The 20,363-nt window shown below is 37.3% G+C and overlaps 1 protein-coding gene across 1 annotated transcript in view; it reads left to right on the top strand.

The window, feature by feature from the left end:
- The window catches only part of LOC104613512 (signal recognition particle subunit SRP54 2), a 59,000-nt gene extending 57,147 nt beyond the window's left edge, over nt 1–1,853 (top strand). Inside the window, exon 9 of the mRNA XM_088901121.1 lies at nt 1,383–1,853. Coding sequence (XP_088757247.1) covers nt 1,383–1,741 — 359 coding nt within the window. The 3' untranslated portion in view covers nt 1,742–1,853. The remainder of the gene's footprint in view (nt 1–1,382) is intronic.
- Nucleotides 1,854–20,363: the final 18,510 nt, after the last annotated feature.

The following is a 20,363-nucleotide window of genomic DNA, read 5'->3' as shown; positions in this document are numbered from 1 at the left end:
AGAACACCTCCCGACTTTCAACAGAAACACCAACAAAATCCACAAGAGAAGAAGCCAAATTTGGAGAATATGATGAAAAAATTTATCAACAGTACAGAGGCAAGAATTCAAGGGTTGGAAACTCAAATTGGACAACTTGCTCAAACAATTTCGGTAAGGCCACAAGGAGGATTACCTAGCAATACCGAGAAGAATCTTAGGGAACAAGTAAATCCCATCACTCTACAAAGTGGAAAAGAACTTAGAAAAGAAGAAAGAGATGATGGGCATGTAAAAGAGGAAGAAAGCCGAAACCTTGAAGCCAAAGAAGGAGACTGTGAGTCATCAATGGAGAAAAAGGGAAGTTCTTCTACTCTTAATTTAAAATCTTACAAACCACCTCTTCCTTTTCCTAAAAGTTTTCTTAAGGCTAACTTGGATAAGCAATTTGCTAAATTTTTAGAGGTGTTTCAAAGCATATTAACATCCCTCTTCTTGATGCTATTTCTCAGATGCCAAGTTATGCCAAATTCCTAAAGGAAATAATTTCAAACAAAAGAAAGTTGGAGGAGTTTGAGATGGTAAAACTTAATGAGGAATACTCAGCAATCCTACAAAATAAATTACCTCCAAAACTCAAAGATCCAAGGAGCTTCTCTATTTTGTGCACCATTAGCGAAATTAATTTTGATAAGGCTTATGTGATCTTGGTGCAAGCATTAATTTGATGCCTTTTTCTATTTTCAGGAAGCTTAGATTGAAGGACCCAACACCTACCACTGTTTCTCTTCAATTGGCTGACAAAAATATCAAATATCCAAGGGAAGTAGTGGAAGATGTTTTGGTAAAAGTAGATAAATTTATTTTTCCTATTGAATTCATCGTTTTGGATATGGAAGAAGGTTATGATATGCCCCTAATTTAAGGGAGACATTTTTTTGCCATAGGAAGAACTTTAATTGATGTCTAACAAGGAAAACTTATCCTTAGAATTAATGATGAGGAAGTTATTTTTAATGTGTTTAAGGCTATGAAACATTCCAATGATGAAAAAGAAGTCTTAATGATAGATTGCATTGATGATTTGGTAGAAAGAAAATTTCATGCATTTAGGTTAAATGATCCTATAGAAAATTGCATTGGTAACTCTTTTGATGTGAATGAACAAATTTTATATGAGAAGCATAAGGAGGTCGTAGGCTATATGGGAGAAAAGCAAAGAGGACTCGTGACAAAAAGAGAAAAATTTTTGCCTTAAGATATTTCCTCTTCTTCTTCAAAAGCCAAGCCATCAATTGAGAAGCCTCCTACTCTTGAACTTAAACATCTTCCTTCACATTTAAAATATGTTTATTTGGGGAATTCATCTACCTTACTTGTGATTATTTCTTCTTACTTGACAGGTTATGAAGAAGAAAAGTTGATAAGGGTGCTTAGGGAACACAAAAAGGCGATTGGATGGAGTATTGGCGACATTCAAGGAATAAGTCCATTAGTTTGCATGCACAAAATCTTGATGGAAGAAGGATTTAAGCCTATGGTACAACCCCAAAGGCGGTTAAATCCTAATATGAAAGAGGTAGTAAAGAAAGAGGTGATAAAATGGCTTGATTCAGGTATTATTTTTCCTATCTTTGATTCTTCTTGGGTAAGTCCTATGCAAATTGTACCTAAAAAAGGTGGGACCACTGTAGTTGAAAATGAAAATAATGAATTAATCCCTACAAGGACAGTAACAGGTTGGAGGGTATGTATAGACTAAGAAATTGATCGATGCTACTAGAAAAGATCATTTCCCCCTTCTTCTTGGAAATGAACTACTTGCTGTAATATTTGCTATTGAAAAATTTAGACCTTATTTGATCTTGTCTAAAGTGATTATTTATACTGACCATTCTGCATTAAAATATCTACTTACTAAAAAAGATGTAAAACCTAAGTTGTTAAGATGGATTTTATTGTTACAAGAATTTGACCTAGAAATCAAAGACAAGAAAGGCATTGAAAACATGGTAGCTGATCACTTGTCTAAATTGGACGGAGAGTATGTGGAGAGCATGGATGAACACCCTTTACATGATGAATTTCCTGATGAGAAATTATGCTTTGTGCATGATAATGATGAACCGTGGTATGCTGATTTTGCTACTTTTCTTGTGGGTAACGAGTTGCCCCCCTGACATTTCTTTTCATCAAAAGAAAAAAATTTTATCTATTGTGAGGCACTATCTTTGGGAGGAACTGTATCTATACAAGATTTGTATAGATGGAATGGTAAGAAGATGCATACCAAAGGAAGAGGTGCGGAGTATACTTAGTTTGTGTCATGACAAAGGAGCAGGGGGACACCATTGACCATCCAAGATAGCAGCAAAGGTTTTACAAAGTGGATTTTATTGGCCTACCTTATTCAAGGATGCTTATGCCTATGTAAGTTCTTGTGATCGATGCCAACGAACAGGTAATATATCAAGGAAAAATGAGATGCCCCTAAACAATATTCTTATTTGTGATATTTTTTATGTTTGGGGCATTTATTTCATGGGTCCTTTTCCAAAATCTTTCAATAATGAGTATATACTTGTTGCTGTTGATTATGTGAGTAAATATGTGGAAGCAATTGCATGCCCCACTAATGATGCTAAGGTTATAATCAAATTCTTGAAAAAAAATATTTTTTTACTAAATGTGGTACACCGAGGGCTACCATTAGTGATGAAAGTAAACACTTTTGCAATAAACAGTTTGATAATTTATTAATTAAATATGGTGTTACCCATAAGATTGTTATCCCTTATCATCCTCAAACTAGTGGACAAGTAGAAATTTCAAATAAGAAATTGAAAGGTATTTTGGAAAAGACTGTGAGCTTATCTAGGAAGGATTGGTCAATGAAATTAGAAAATGTGCTTTAGGCTTATAGGATAGCTTTCAAAACACCTATTGGGATGTCTCCTTATAGGTTGGTGTTTGGTAAGACTTGTCATTTACCTATGGAATTAGAACATAAAGCATATTGGGCTATGGAACTACTTATCTTTGATTTGCAAATTGTAGGTGAACAAAAAAAGATGTAATTGAATAAACTTGAAGAATGGTGGCACCAAGCTTATGAGAATTCTAGAATTTATAAAGAAAGAACCAAGGCATGGCATGATGCACACATTAAAAAGAAAGAGTTCACAGTTGAGACAAGGTTCTTCTTTATAATTATAGATTGAAGCTTTTTCTCGGCAAACTAAGGTCATGATGGAGTGGTCCATACATAGTGACTAGAGTTTTTGCTCATGGTGCAATTGAAGTATCTAATAAAACTAAGGGGACTTTCAAAGTCAATGGGCAAAGATTGAAGCCTTACATTGATGGTGGACAAAATCCTTTCTTCAAGTCCATCATTCACTTGAAGGATCCATGAAAATGGAAACAGAGTCAATCTAACGACTATAACTTAGAACTATATTTTTCATTTATGCACTTTAGGATTTCTAGTTGTTTTATGTTTCTTTATTTCCTTTTAAGTTTTGTTTTAACTTTTGCTTTCTCTTGTTATTATCATTTTTTCTTCTCTTTTGATTGATGAAAGGTAGGTTGCAATTTTGGAGTCTATGGACAAGAAACTCAAAAGTATGTCTCTTTCCCTTCTTTGTGCTCATTAAATTGCTTAACATTGAGGACAACGTTAAATTTAAGTTTGGGGGGAAGATTGCAATTTTTTTTTGAAAATTTTTGTGAACCCGAGAGCATGGTATGGTTGCACCAATGATCGAGAACCAACAGGTTCATGACCATTGTCTAAAGATGATGAGCTATATCAATGAACTAAAGGCTCTCGGGTCAGGGCTAGATTATGACACCAAAATTGATATTGTTCTCAATTCCTTGCATCTGCCCTTCAATCGGTTTATAATGAATTACAACATGAATAAGCTAAATGTTAGCCTTTAGGAACTCAACAATATGTTGTAGAGGGTTGAAGAACTGATTAAGAAGGATAAGTCGATAGAAATGCTTGTTGAAAGTGGAAAATCAGGCAAGAAAAAGCACAAGGCTAAAAGGAAGGCTCAAAAGAATGGTAGCAAACCTAAAAGTAGAAGAAAGACAAGGCATCAGATGCCTGTCACTTTTGCAAACAGACCAGCCTCTGGAAGAGGAATTGTCCTCAATACCAAGAGGCTAAGAAACAAGGTATGTTCGATTCTTTCATCATAGAGACCAATCTGTTGGTCACTTCTGCTTCCTGGTGTATTGACACCGGGGCTTCTACTCATGCATGTAACTCACTGTAGGGGTTCAAGATAAGCAGAAGATTGAGTGATGGAAAAGTAACACTTTACTTGGGGACTTCTGCAATTGTTGCAGCTACAGCCATAGGCACTATAGAATTAGTTTTTAGAGAATGGATTATTTTACTAAAAGATTGTCTTTTCGTACCTAATTTAAGAAGAATTTTGATTTTATATCAAAGTTGTGCATGGATGGTTATTCTATTTTGTTTAGTAATGTGATTACTATTAAACAGAATAACAAATTCCTAGCATATGGGGAACTTGAGAGTGATTTCTATGTTCTTCATCCCTCTCTGGAAACCAACATTACCGAAACTACATCAGAAATAAATCCCAAGAAAGGAATTCGCAATACAGTTAGTCCCACGTGCCTATGGCATTACCGATTTGGCCACATCAACATAGATCGTTTCACAATGCTGGTAAATGATGGTCCTTTGGATTTTCTAACTATAGAAGATCTTCCAACCTGTGAACCTTGCCTTCAGGGTAAGATGACGAAATGACCATTTATCGTTAAGTTTGAAAGATCTACAGGCACACTTGACTTGATACATACTGATGTATGTGGTCCCTTGAATGTTAGAATACATAATTAGCACATTTATTTCATAACCAATACTCATTATTATTCTCGGTATGGTTACATGTACCTAACGAGACAAAAGTTTGAATCCTTTGAAAAGTTCAAGGAGTTTAGACAAGAAGTCGAGAAATAGTTAGGGAGATAAATTAAAGCCCTTTGATCAAAATGAAGTGGTGAATATCTCTCTGACAAATTCAGGGACTACTTAAAGGACAATGGGATAGTATCACAATTAGCCCCTCTCGCTACACCACAGTTAAATGGTGTGTTGGAGAGGAGGAACCGGACCCTATAGGATATGGTCCGATCACTTCTCATCCACTCAGAATTACCTACATCATTTTGGGAATACACATTAGAGACTGCAATTTACGTGCTGAACTGGATTCCAACCAAATCCATTCCGAAGACTCCTTATGAGCTTTGGACCGGTAAGAAACCAAGTGTGAGACACTTGAAGATTTGGGGTTGTCCTGCACATGTTAAAAGAATAAGTGCAGACAAATTAGAATCTAAAACCAGTCATTGCCTATTTGTAAGTTAATCAAAAGGTTCTGTAGGTTACCTATTCTATGATCTGAAGGAGCAAAAGGTGTTTTGCAGTCAAAATGCCTATTTCTTAGAAGAAGATTACATCTTGGAGAATTTTCAGCAAGAAGTTATTCTTGTTGATGAGAGCCCAGGAGTAGTGGGAGATGTCCCACAAACACTAGATACTCAACCTATAAGGTCTACCCAGGTATCCAGGCCTCCAGTTCATTACAGCTATGCCCAAGAAAGTTACTTGGTGGAAGCCACGACAAGTGAGGAGGATTCCACGACTTATGCGGAAGCAATGTTGGACATAAATTCTCTGAAGTGGGTAAATGCCATGAAAGCCAAGATGGACTCGATGGAGACCAACAATGTTTGGACTCTTGTAGACCCACCCCTTAGGGTGAAAGCAATTGGTTGCAAGTGGATTTACAAGAGGAAGAAGGGCCCATAAGGTAACCTTGAGACCTATGAAGCTCGTCTTGTGGCGAAATGGTACATTCAAAAAGAGGGAATCAACTATGAGGAGACCTTTTCACCGGTGGCTATGCTAAAGTCTATTAGGATCTTGTTACCTGTAGCAACATACCATAACTACGAGATTTGACAAATGGATGTCAAAACCGCATTCCTGAATGGAGATCTTACTAAAGATATTTATATGCAGCAACCACAAGGATTCATTGCTGCAAGTTAGGAACACATGGTATGCAAACTTAACCGATCCATATATGGACTGAAAGAGGCTTCCATGAGTTGGAACATTTGGTTTGACTCTATTGTCAAACAGCTTGACTTTGAGCAAAATCTGAATGAGACCTACGTTTACAGAAAGACCAGTGGGGATAAGGTTACGTTCTTGGTTCTGTATGTAGATGACATTCTACTCATTGGGAATGATGTAGGAATGTTAACTACGATAAAAGTGTGGCTTTCACAGCAATGCTCCATGAAAGATCTTGGAGAAGGCAGCTATATCTTGGGACTTTGACTCTATAGATATAGATCGAAGAGGATAATTGGATTATCCCAGTCTACTTACATTGACAAGATTGTCAAGAGATATAGTATGGAAAACTCCAACAAAGGAAATGTTCCTTTTAGGTACGGAGTCACTTTCTCCAAGGGTATGTCTCCCAAGACTCCTCAGGAGATTGAGGGCATGAAACAAATTCCTTATGCCTCAGCCGTGGGGAGCATCATGTATGCCATGTTGTGCACTCATCCTGACATTGCTCAAGCAATGAGTGTGGTAAGTAGATACCAATCTTACCCAAGACAGGAGCATTGGATAGCTATGAACACATACTAAAATGCCTTTGAAGGAAAAAAAAGGAGTTTTGTCTAGTATTTGACGGTAGTTCACTACAGATCGTCAGGTATACTAATGTCCAGTCAGACCCAAATGATAATGTCTACATTTGATTACATCTTTGCGATAGGATCCTAAGTAATAAAAATCACAGATTCCACAACCCAAGCCGAGCACATTGCCATAAGTAAGGCTACCTAATGAATGAAGGTGTTCATTCTAGAATTTGGAATTTAGCACATCACCCATTCCACTGTATTGTGACAACCCTAGATCTATGAGATGTTGATGTTAAAGGTACCCATTCCACTGTATAAGACTCCGGCTTGTACTCAATTGGACCTAAGTGCAAGTGGGAGTTGTTAAACAGTTATGCCCTTAGCTCCAATCAGATTGATGTATCTTTTGACATTTATTGTAAATGAATAAAGTATATAATTGATTCATGTCGTTGTGGTGTATTTCTATGTAATACCCTTAAACTGTACACTTATAAGACTCGTGTTAGTTTAGAATCTTCACAGTCATTGGATAGATCTAGGAAGATTTATCCTGCTAAGGCTGACACTGATGTGCCGCCAAGTTGGTTGGGGTGGCTTGTCTCAGCTACCAAGGTGAGACTTGAGGTACATGCAATGTGGGTTTTCTTGAAACCCTGAACCAGACCAAATTCCAGTATTGCCCGGGACCTTGGAGATAGATGGACAAAATCAGAATGTTACACCTAACCCCTAGACTCGATTATGGTATTGCACTAGGTATTGGATTGGGTTGTCTTTGATATGTCAATTAGTGAGATCCTTAGAGCGAATCAAAACCTGGGTATGTTGGGGCAGTCCGAGAATTCACCTGAGTGGGTGATCATAGTGATAGAATCAACCCCTTTGTCGGACAAAGTGAACGATCAGGTAATGATTCTCTCTGATGGAAACCTAAACTGCCGGTAGTTGATTTCAAACTTGTTGAAATTTGTTTTTGCAAAATATATTTATATAGAGATATACGTTTTGCAAAATATATTTATATTGAGATATACATATATATTATTGTTTCAAAATATTTGCAAAAGGTTTTAATTCCCATGATCCATGTGAGTAGAGAGTCCAACACTACACCTTGCAGCCGAGGGAGAGGTCCGCTCTTGTCGGGCAGTGCTTGATCATTAAGGGCTAAGAGGTTAAGTGTAAGACCATTACGGGAAATACCTGATGGGATAATCTTGCATCTGCCCATAGTTCTTGGATTTTCATAAGGTAGCTGGATCCGAGAACCATTTACTATAAATGTTGGGCCCATTAAGAGCCCATGGTTTACTTTTCCTACAGTGAATTCGGCCAGACCTTGTAACAAAGGCTGGGCTGAACCCTTGTGGCTGATATGTAGATCAATCTAATGGGCCTAAGGCCCAATTCAAATTCGGCTTAAAATAGTTAATTAAAAGGGGTGAATTCAATTTTAAACTGATTAGTATTAGCTGAAGGATAAGATAAGTCTTATCCATTTAAGAGTCCAGATCCAAATATAAGATTTTGATTAGGAAACTCTCTCCTAATTAGATTAGAAGGCTGATCCAGAGAAGGCTATAAATAGGGGGCAAATTCTTCAGATTTTACACACAAAGCAAACTACATAATTCTTCCCCAGTTATTGTCGTCCCTACCCAGTTCGATCTCCACTTGTGGATCTGATCAAGAAGAGTTCTTGATATTGTTTCTTGGTAGAAAAAGCAATCTGAAGTCGTGCTCACCTGCCCTTGCTCGACTCTTGCTGAAGAATTCAAGTTCTTACTGAAGAACCATCCTACTGATCCTGCTTCACTATACATTGTATCATCTTCAGTGGAGGTGGGTTTTGGTTCTCTTTGGGCGTGAACACCTGCGTTGGGAGTTACTACTACTACGTATCAGGTATATCCCTCACATCCTTTTTGGTTTCAGATCTGGTTTGGTTTTGGTTCAAGAATGAACCTTGAAAATGCAATTTTCTAAATTAGGGAATATAATACCCAGATGGGAGAGAAAGAAATTTTTGAAAATTTGCCCAACCTTCCTATAGGGTTTGACCATCCATATGATGGATCTCTCATCCCCTACATGAGGACCATGAATGAAGAGAAGAATCATTCTACTTGACAGATGGTCCTAAAGTTGCTTTTGACCACACAAATGACTGTGAACCAATAGGTTCATGACTATTGTCTAAAGATAATGGGCTATGTCAATGAACTAGAGACTCTCGGGTCAGGGCTTGATGATGACACCAATATTGATGTCGTACTAGACTCGTTGCTTCCCTCTTTTAATCATTTTATCATGAACTATAGCATGAATAAGCTAAAGGTTAGCCTTCAAGAACTCAACAATATGTTGTAGAGGGCTGAAGAACTGATTAAAAATGACAGACCAATTGCTATGCTTGTTGAAGGTGGCAAATCGGGCAAGAAAAAGAGGAAGGCAAAGAGAAAGCCTCAGAAAAAGTTTAGCAAGCCTAAAAAGTAAAAGAATGACAAGACATCAGATGCCTATCACTTTTGCAAACAGACCGGACACTAGAAGAGGAATTGTCCTCAGTATCTGGAGACTAAGAAGCAAGGTAATTTTGAATATTTTGTCATAGAGACCAATTTGTTGGTCACATTTGCATCCTGGTGTATTGACTCTGGGGCTCCTACTCATGCATGTAACACATTGCAGGGGGTTAAGACAATCAGAAGGCTGGGTGACAGAGAAGTGGCATTCTACTTGGGGACTTTTGCAATAGTTGCAGCTACAGCTATAGGAACTGTAGCATTAAATTTTAGAGAGGGCATTATTGTACTTAAAGATTTTCTTTGTGTACCAACACTAAGAAGAAATTTGATTTCAGTTTCAAAGTTATGCAAGGATGGTTAATCTATTCTGTTTAATAATACGATTACTATTAAACTGAATAACAAATTCCTTGCTTACGGAGAACTTGAGAATGGTCTCTATGTCCTCCACCCTTCTTCAGAAACAAACATAACCGAAACTATGTCAGAAATATTCCCCAAGAAAAGAACTTGTGATAAATCTATCCCACGTGCATGTGGCATTACCAACTTGGCCACATTAATATAGATTGTATCACAAGGTTGGTACTTAGGTTTTTTAATTGTAGAAGATTTTCCAACCTGTGAACCTTGCCTTCATGGTAAGATGACGAAACGACCATTTACGGGTAAGCTTGAAAGATTTATAGGCACTCTTGACCTTATACATACTAATGTATGTGGTCTCATTAATGTTAGGACACGCAACTAGCATGCTTATTTTATAACATTTATCGATGACTTTTCACAGTATGGTTGCGTGCACCTAATGAGACATAGGTCTGAATCCTTTGAAAAGTTCAAGGAGTTCAGACAAGAGGTCGATAAACAGTTGGGGAGACAAATTAAGGCCCTTTGATCAGATTGAGGAGGTGAATATCTCTTCGATGAATTCAGGGACTACTTAAAGGAAAATGGATTGTATCACAACTAGCTCTTCCTGCAACACCACAATTAAATGGTGTATCGGAGAGGAGAAATCGGACTCTATTAGATATGGTCCATTCACTTCTCGTCCACTCAGAGTTACCTATATCCTTTTAGGGTTTCGCATTAGAGACTGCGATTTATGTGCTGAACCGGGTTCCAATCAAATCTATTTCTAAGACTCCATATAAGCTATGGACTAGAAAGAAACTAAGTGCAAGACACTTGAAGATTTAGGGATGTCCCACACATGTTAAAAGAATAAGTGTTGGCAAATTAGAACTCAAAACTAGCTATTGCCTATTTGTAGGATACCCTAAAAGATCTGTAGGTTACTTAATCTATGATCCAAAAGAAGAAAAGGTGTTTTGCAGTTGAAATGCCAACTTCCTAGAGGAAGATTACATCTTAGACAATCATCATCAGGAAGTTGTTCTTGATGAAGAGAGCCTAAGGGTAATGGGAGATGTCCCACAAGTTCCAGATAATAACCTACCTAGAAGGTCTACCTGGGTATCCAGTCCTCCAGTTCATTATGGCTATGATCAAGAAAGTTACTTGATGAAATCCACGACCAGTGAGGAGGATCCCATGACTTATACGGAAGTTATGTTGGATATAGATTCCTTGAAATGGGTAGATGACATGAAAGCTGAGATGGACTCGATGGAGGCCAATAAGGTCTAGACTCTTGTAGACCCACCCCCTGGGGTGAAAGCAATTGGTTGCAAATGGATCTACAAGAGGAAGAAGGCCCTGACTATGAGATTTGGCAAATGGATATCAAAATCGCATTCCTGAACAGAGATCTTACTGAAGATATCTACTTGTAGTAACCGCAAGGATTCATTGCTGCAGATCAGGAACACATGGTGTGTAAATTATGGATCCATATATGGATTTAAGCAATCTTCTAGGATCTGGAACATTCGGTTTCACTCTACTGTCAAACAATTTGACTTTGAGTAGAATCTGGATGAGCCCTGTGTTTACAAGAAGACAATGGGAGATAAGATTACATTCTTGGTTTAGTATGCAGATGACATTCTACTTATTGGGAATGATGTATGAATGTTAACTACAGTGAAAGATTGGCTTTAGCAGTAATTCTCCATGAAAGATCTTGGAGAAGCCTCCTACATCTTGGGACTTCGACTCTATAGAAATAGATTGAAGAGGATAATAGGATTATCCTAGTTTACTTGCATTGACAAGATTGTCAAAAGATACGGTATGGAGAACTTCAAGAAAGGAAATGTTCCTTTCAGGCATGGAGTCACTCTCTCCAGGGGTCCACCGTAGATTCCACAACCGAGGTAGAGTACATTGTCGCAAGTGAAGTTGCCAAGGAAGCCATTTGGATGAAGTTCATTCAAGAATTAGGAATAGCTCCATCCAACACATCATCCATTTCATTGTTATGTGACAACACTAGAGCCATTGCTCAGGCTAAGGAGCCACGAACCCACTCAAAGTCAAAGCACATCGAGAAAAAGTACCACATACTGCAGGAAATTGTTGGTAAAGGGGACATATAGATTCAAAAGGTAGCATCAACGGAGCATGTGACAGACCCATTAATTAAGCCACTCACACAAAAAGTGTTTGTGAAACATGTAGAAAGCATGGGACTCCGACTTGTATCCGATTGGACCTAAGTGTAAGTGGGAGCTATTAGACACTTATACCCTTAGCTCCAATCAAATTGATGTACTTGTTGATATTTATTATAAATGAATAAAGCACATAATTGATTCATGTTATCATGGTGTGTTTCTGTGTAACACCCTTAAACTGGACACTTATGAGACTTGTGTTAGTTTAGAATCTTCACAGCTGTTGGATAGACCTGAGGAGGTTTATCCTACCAAGGCTGACCTGCCAAGAAGGTTGGGGGTGCATTGTCTCAGCTGCCAGGGTGAGACCTGAAGCACATGTAGTGTAGGTTTGATTGAAACTTTGAACCGGACCATTTTTCCAATTATGACCTGGACTTCGGTAACAAATGGGCAAAACTGAAAAGTTACACCTAACCCCCAGACTCGATTATGGTACTACACAAGGTGTTGGACTGGACTATCTTTGATATGCCAATCAGTGAGATCCTTAGCGGGGGTCAAAACCTAGATATGTTGGGACAATTTGAGAATTCACCTGAGTGGGTGATCATAGTGACAGAATCAGCCCCTTTGTCGGGCAAAGTGAATGATCAGGGAATGCACTCTCTCTAATGGAAACCTAAACTGCTAGCAGTTGATTTCAAACTTATTGAGATTTGTTTTTGTAAAATATATTAATATAGACATATACATATATATTATAATTTCACAAAATGTTTGCAAAAAAGTTTTAATTCCTGGGATTCATGTAAATAGAGAGTGCAACATTGTACTTTGCAACCGAGGGAAAGGTCATCTCTTGTCGAGCAGTGTTTGATCATTATGGGATGAGAGGTTAAATGTAAGACCATTTAGGATTATTACCTGATGGGCTAATATCACATAAGTCCATAGCCCTTGGGCCTTCATAAAGTAGCTAGACCTAGGGACCATTTAGTGTAAATGTTGGGTTTACTAAGAGCCTATACTGATGGGCTCAGGGGTTCACTGTCTTCAGTAGTGAATTCGGCCAGGCCTTGTAATAGAGGCTAGGCTGAACCTATATGGATTTTGTGGAGATTAATGCTAGGGTCCCACACCATACAAAGAGAGCCAAGATAAATAGCATTTAAAAAGGGAAAGTGAGCCATATGACTTAATGCGCCTAAAGCCCATTTCGAACTGGGTTTAAGTGATTTAATTAAATGGGGTGAATTAAATTTACAATCTGATTAGGATCAATAAGAGGATAAGATATGTCTTATCCACTTAAGAGTCCAGATCCAAATATTAGATTTGGATCAAGAAACTCCTTCCTAATTGGATTAGGAAGCTGATCCAAAGGTTATAAATAAGGGGGCAAATTCCTTAAGTTTAAAAAAAAAAGTAATTCAACATTCTACAGTTTTCTCCCTTAGCTCTTGCCATCCTTACCCAGTTCAATCTCCATTCTTGGAATTGATCAAGATTAGATCTTGATATTGTTTCTTGGTAGAAGAAAAATTCTAAAGTTGTGCTCACACCCTACATGATTGTTGCTGAAGAATTAGGGTTCTTGCTGAAGAACCTCCTTGCTAATCCTGCCTCACCATAAGCTATGTCATCTTCAGTGGAGGTAGCTTTTGGTGACCTCTTTGGGTGTGAACATCTACGTTGGATGCTACTTGCATATATCCCTCTCCCTCTTTTGGTTTCAAATCTGGTCCAATTTGTTTCAAGAATAAACATTGAAAAATGCAGTTTTTCTAAATTCAAGGAATAAGATTCTCGGATGGGAGAAAGAAAATTTTTAAAATTTTGCTCAGCCATCCTGCATGGTTCGGCCATCCATATGATGGATCTCCCTTCCCTACAGCCTGTTATGGATATCATAGATAGAGCCTTGCGTGATAATGTATCTTCAAAATCAACGGTCCCTTCAAAAACCCTAGCTGCATGTGTCTGCAACCTGACTTTCCTTATCTTCTTCCAGTGAGTGAACACATAGATTGATAATGCACTTATTGAGAGAAGAATCAATTGAATCTATGACTCTAAATCTGTCATAAAGCTTTCAAGGGCTACCAATCCCATAGAGACTTCTTGTCCTTCTGCAACAAGTCCTTGTTGTGAGGCAAGTCTTCCTTAAGGAATCTAGAGATAAAGGGCCTTGCTCAGAACCTCAAGTTCATTTAACAATCTCCTATTACAATGATTCCCACCATTTTTCCTAGATTCGGACTTTTGACATCATAATCAATTTTAAAAGCTTGAACAATAATCGACAGTAAAAAAGTGACCAACAATAAATGATTTATACTTACTGAAACTCTGAATTCTTTGAATAATTCAAATATGTCAGAAAACCTAAACTATTCCTCCAATTTCATTATTTCGACGTCTTGAACACAAATAAAGGGGGGCAGAATCAGAAGGTAGAGAGATCCTCAATGCAAAATCAAAGCTTTATAGTAATGTTTCCAATAATTTAGTCAATCTTTACCCGCTAGTGGCATTAAAATTGTGGGAAAAATTCTTAAATAGTACCATATACTTTAGGGGTTGTCTCAAGTTAGTCCTTGAACTTCAAAATGTACCACTACAATATCCAAACTTTTAAAAATTGTCTAATAGGTCCCTACCTATTACGACATTAACGGATAAGTGAAATGACATAAATACCCATCACATTTCGAAGAAGAGAGAAAGTATTTTCAAAAATGGAAGAACTGCCATTGCTTAAAACCCCTTTATGCATCGATTGGGTAGCACTGTTCACTCCATTCTCTAGTTACGTTCCGAAGTTGTAGTGGTTGCCAGCTATGTGCTTTCTTGGGAGATGACTTAACTGTTGATTAGGAGGAGTCACTAACGTTTAAGACAACATTTTCTCCGGTCTACAATAAGGGTTTTCTCTATTACAATTATGTAACAGAGAAGACAATACTTTCAAATCATCACCATCGGAGAAGACCATCAATCCTTGTTGTTAAAAAGAAAGGTAAAAAAATGATAGTTTGCCATATTTTTTGCCCCCTTCAGTTTTGTTAGTGTATATTGATAGCATTGATAACCCTAAATTTTGTTTTGTTGACTTTCATGCATGTTTCACTCTTTTTGGTAGGATTTAGTAATGTGTACATATAAATGAATTTTATACTCATGTAAATATAATTTTTTATTGTCTATTGGTAAATATGGTCTATTATTGTCTTTTTGTAATCAGGATTCAGACTATTATTGATTTGCAACTTGAGTAGTCAATGTTTCAGACCGTCAGTGGTGTAGACTTTCAATTGTCAATTTATCACCTTGAACATTTTATATACCCAAGTGATATTGTTTTTGTCTATGGTGGTCCCCTACCTTATCCCCACAATGTGAGTGGAATGTGCATTGATTTACATTTACCAGTGGTGGGGATAGAATATAGGATCATCATGTTTTTTTTATGTTCGATTAGTGGGGGATATAAAGGGGGCATCTCATTTTTTTATGCTTTTTGTTAAATTAGTTTGTTATCATGTTTATATTGTTGACAGCATTTATATACTGCGGTGGTGAGGTGGTAGTGAGTAATAATGTGGGTGGTGACATATTTTCATTAATTGAAATAGATAAAATGATGAAAGAGTTGGGATATGCTGATCATTGGAAATTTTTTTATAAGAAGCTAGGACATGACTTTATGAATGGATTGTTCTTCATACAAAGTGACAGAGATGTGTTAAGCATGTATGCAACCCATGAAGGTAGGCCCCATATAGACTTGTATGCTAATGAAGGAGATGTGAGTATTGATGATGATAGTGATGAAGTGGATTATGTAACGAGTGGTGGTTATGAAGAGGATGAAACAAGTGCAGCCCCTAATTGTCGTAATGTAGAGGGACGCAATGAGTGTGATGGGAAAACATCAAATCCTGCTCCACTCAATCAACTACACCAGGTTGACAATGAAGCTCATTATGGAGTTGATAGTGGAAAAGATAAAGTGGTGTAATTGGACTAGAGTTGTTACATGATTATAAACAACCAAATGAGATACATTGTGCACATGATTCAAATGATAAGCAGGCATCACATTTTGATAATTTGAAGAACAACAAAGAAAAAATTATAGCATGTTGCATGGATATATGCTTCTTGAATATGCTTCTTGAATCATGGATATATGCTTCTTGAATGCAGGGCAAAGAAGCATTCCAAATCAAATCCTTCATAGGGAAGTGTGAATGTGCAAAGGCTTTAAATAATGATAAGATAAGTGTAGTATGACTTACACAAAAGTATAAGAAAAAATTCATAGATGATCCAAATTTAAAATCACTCGCATTACGTAGTGAGACCTTCAGAGAGTATAATGTTGATATTAGTAGGTCAACTACATATAGAGCCAAGAGGAAGGCAATATGTGGTATTGAGAGGATCTAGACTAAACAATACAAGAATTTACCTAATTAATGCCATGTATTGTTGAATTCAAACCCAGGGAGTATAGCGAAGGTTGGGTTCAAAGAAGATTCACTGGGATAGTTTCAAAGACTATTTATGTGTTTCAATGCTATGAAATTTGGCTTCATGGAAGGTTGTTACCCATTTATAGGGCTTGATGGTGGCCATTTGAAGCAACCTAACTTTGGTCATATACTATTTGTGATTGTACTAGATGGGAACAACTATATATTCCTGATTGTTTTGTTGTTGTTGAGTGGAAGGCTAAAGAATCTTGGAATTGGTTTTCATCTTTATTGTTTCAGGCAATTGGAGGCCCACAAGAGCATCAGTGAGCATTTATTTCAGATAGACAAAAGGTATTTTAATAATATATTTATTAAAAAAGTATAATTTATATATAATCTTTGAATATTTGAATAAACATACTAAGAATTATGCTCATTGTGTTTTAGGGCCTTGTTGAGATATTCAAGAGAATGACTCTAGGTACTGAACGCAAATTTTGTGTAAGGCACATGGTTGTGGGGTGTAGCCGTAATGGTTGTTGAATTTGATTGGCATATGGAGACTCAAGTTTATGAACAATGATGCATTTGAATGGTTGAAGAAGATACCCCTAGCTTTGTGATCTAGATCATCTTTTGGACCGAAAGCACATAGTAATGATGTCTACAACTTCTTAGAGGCCTTTAACAAGTAGATATTGGATGCAAGAGACAAACCCATCATTACAATGGGGGAGACAATCAAGAGGTAGTTGATGAAGTTAATTACTGCAAATGAGGTATCAAATGTTTTCTAATGAGAAGAGTCCTATATGCCCAACTATCAATAAGAGAATAGCATATTTGCAAGAGTGTGCACGTAGTTGTTTCTCTGTGTATGTTGGGATGTCTACATTCGAGGTGACTCAACTTGATAGGAGTGTGGTTGTCAATTTTGAGAGGACTTGTACATGCGAACAATGGGCATTGATTGTGATACCTTGTTGTCATGCAATATCGTGTATATAGATGTAGAAGGATTCAATATATGATTATGCGGACCCTGTATACACAATTACAAAGTGTATACGGGAATATAGTAATATTATTATGCCCATCCCAAATGAGATCTAGTTGCCCCATGTTGAGCAAATGATCCCCATTGTCCCACTTGCTAGAAGACCACAACTAAGAAAACCTAAGAAATTACAACAGAAGGACGCATATGAGTTGATTAGTGGACATCATGTGTCTAGAAGGGGCAAATTCATGAGATGTACATTATGTGGGAAAATAGGCCACAATAGGTGGGGATGTAAGGGCAGACAGACAAGTGAGGCATCAACTAGTGGTAGGAGTGGGGTGGTGTAAGTGATACCCAAGTTGGACACAAACTAAATACCGTGAGAGCAACACAAACTCCAAAGGTTAGGGCATAGAGAAGACAACAAGCAATGAGAGAGTCATCACAAGGAGGTAGATCATTGTCCCATAGAGTTGGAGTTTTATCTGTGCCTCTTAGGTGTAGATTACCACCTTGTAGGGGTGGAGCTCCACCTTAGGTATCCAATGGTAGACCAGTGTTGTAGTTGCCACCACCCCAGTGAGAAATACAACAATTCATTATTTTTAGGTACATTAGTTCTTTAATTACAACATTTTCTTATTTATTTCTTCCCATAAACTAATTTAAGGACTGAACCCATGTTTTATGCAGGAAAGTTATACCATGGAGGGAAGATCATCCACACATTAGATCAAATCAGGAATGATTCTTAGGTATAAACATCACATTCAATTCAAACTCAAGAACCAGTTGTTTTAAAACTACCTAGTTATAACAGGCCTGAATTAACACTGGTTTCAGGTTGATAACACTCATTTCTTACTTGAGAGGTCTGGATTCGAATGATTAACTTAAAAGTCTTGCATGACTATTAGATTGCATATCTAACATATGTTTTAAAATTTGGGAGCAATAATATGTTTTTCTTTGTTTTAGAAGGTGGGGTTACTCCTCAAAGCTATGAAAGCTAATAGCATTATTGACATTCACAACTAACTTGGTCTACTTGCCTTGGAAAGGTCTTAGAGGTCTTAAAGAGTCTATGGCAAAAATCTCAGAGAGTTTATGGTCTAGTAACTTTAGTACATTATTAGAAAACATCTGCAACAGGAAATCAACAAGTTGGAACAACCAATAACATGCCTTAGGATAGGACCAAATGGTTCCATAATTGGACTGATTCCCTTATGAGAGTGTTAAAGATGAAGCTGGTGTTTCTTGGAAATCATTCCCTTTCTTGAAGGAATCTGTGGAGATTCTTTGAAGACTTAGCTACACAGATAAGTAAACATCACAAGTTCCAACTTGGCACTTGCATGGTTTTAGGTGTTTCAATTTATTTTGAGTCAATCAAGAATTTTAGAAATTTGTACTTCACTATATTATTGCTTCTTGGATGGATGTGGAAAGTCAATATTTCATGGGTAAAGGATTTCTAGTAAGAGATTTATTTCTAGTAGAAGTTATCTTTGAAACATCATAGTTCCTGTAATCCCAATACCCCTGGGCTCTCCTCATCAAGAACAACTTCCTGATGAAGATTATCCAGGATGTGATCTTCCTCTAGGAAGTAGGCATTTCGACTGCAAAACATCTTTTGCTCTTTTGGATCATAGAATAAGTAACCTATAGGGCCTTCGGAGTAACCTACAAATAAGCAACGGCCGGTCTTGGATTCCAATTCATCAACACTAGTTCTTTTAACATGTGCAGGACAATCCCAAATCTTCAAGTGTCTCACACTTGATTTCTTACCGGTCCATAGCTCATATAGAGTCTTAGGAACGGATTTGATTGGAATCCGGTTCAGCACGTAAATCGCAGTATCTAATGTGAAACCCCAAAAGGATGGGGGTAACTCTGAGTGGACAAGAAGTGAACGAACCATATCTAATAGAGTTCGATTTCTCCTCTCTGACACACTGTTTAATTGTGGTGTAGCAGGATGAGCCAGTTGTGATACAATCCCGTTTTTCTTTAAGTAGTCCCTGAATTTGTCAGAGAGATACTCACCACCTCTGTCTAATCGAAGGGTCTTAATTTCACTCCCTAATTGTTTCTCGACCTATTGTCTAAACTCTTTGAACTTTTCAAAGAATTTAGACTTATGTCTCATTAGGTACATGCAATCATACCACGAAAAATCATTAGTAAATGTTATAAAATAAATGTGTTGGTTATGTGTCCTAACATTCATGGGACCACATTCATCAGTATGTATAAAGTCAAGTGTGCCTATAAATCTTTCAGGCTTTCTCGTAAATGGCCGCTTCGTCATCTTACCCTAAAGGCAAAGTTCATAGGTTGGAAGATCTTCTACAGTTAAAAAATCTAAAGGGTCATACTTTACCAACCTTGTGATATGATCTATATTAATGTGGCTAAATCGGTAATGCCACAGGCATGTGGGATTAACTATATCACGAGGTCTCTTCTTGGGGACTATTTCCAACGTAGTTTCGGTAATATTTGTTTGCAGAGAATAATGAACATAGAGACCGTTCTCAAGTTCACTATGTGTGAGAAATTTGTTATTCCATTTAATAATAATCACATTACTAAATAAGATAGAATAACCATCCAAACACAATTTTGATACAAAAATCGAATTTCTTCTTAAATTAGGTACGAAAAGACAATCTTTAAGTACAATTGTTCATTCTCTGAAAACTAGTTCTACAATTCCTATAGTTGTAGGCAGAAGTCCCTAAGTAGAGCGTTATTTCTCCATCACTCAGCCTTCTGCTTGTCTTGAACCCCTGCAATGTGTAACATGAATGAGTTGAAACCCTTGAGTCAATACACCAGGAAGCAGAAGTGACCAACAAATTGGTCTCTATGATAAAAGATTCGAAATTACGTTGCTTCTTAGTCTCAAGATATTGACGACAGTTCCTCTTCCAGTGGTCGGTCTGCTTATAAAAGTAACAGGCATCCGATGCTTTGTCCTTCTTTTGCCTTTTAGGCTTGCTAACCTTTTTCTGAGGCTTTTTCTTTGCCCTCTTCTTCTTACCCGAATTGCCACTTTTAGCAAGCATGGCTATCGGTTTGTCCTTCTTAATCAGTTCTTCAGCCCTCTACAATA

This window comes from Nelumbo nucifera, chromosome 3 (assembly GCF_055504915.1).
Source record: "Nelumbo nucifera cultivar China Antique chromosome 3, China Antique-T2T, whole genome shotgun sequence".
NCBI lineage: Eukaryota > Viridiplantae > Streptophyta > Magnoliopsida > Proteales > Nelumbonaceae > Nelumbo > Nelumbo nucifera.
The sequence above is the reverse complement of the archived record's forward strand: the minus strand, read 5'-3'. Positions and strand labels throughout refer to the sequence as shown.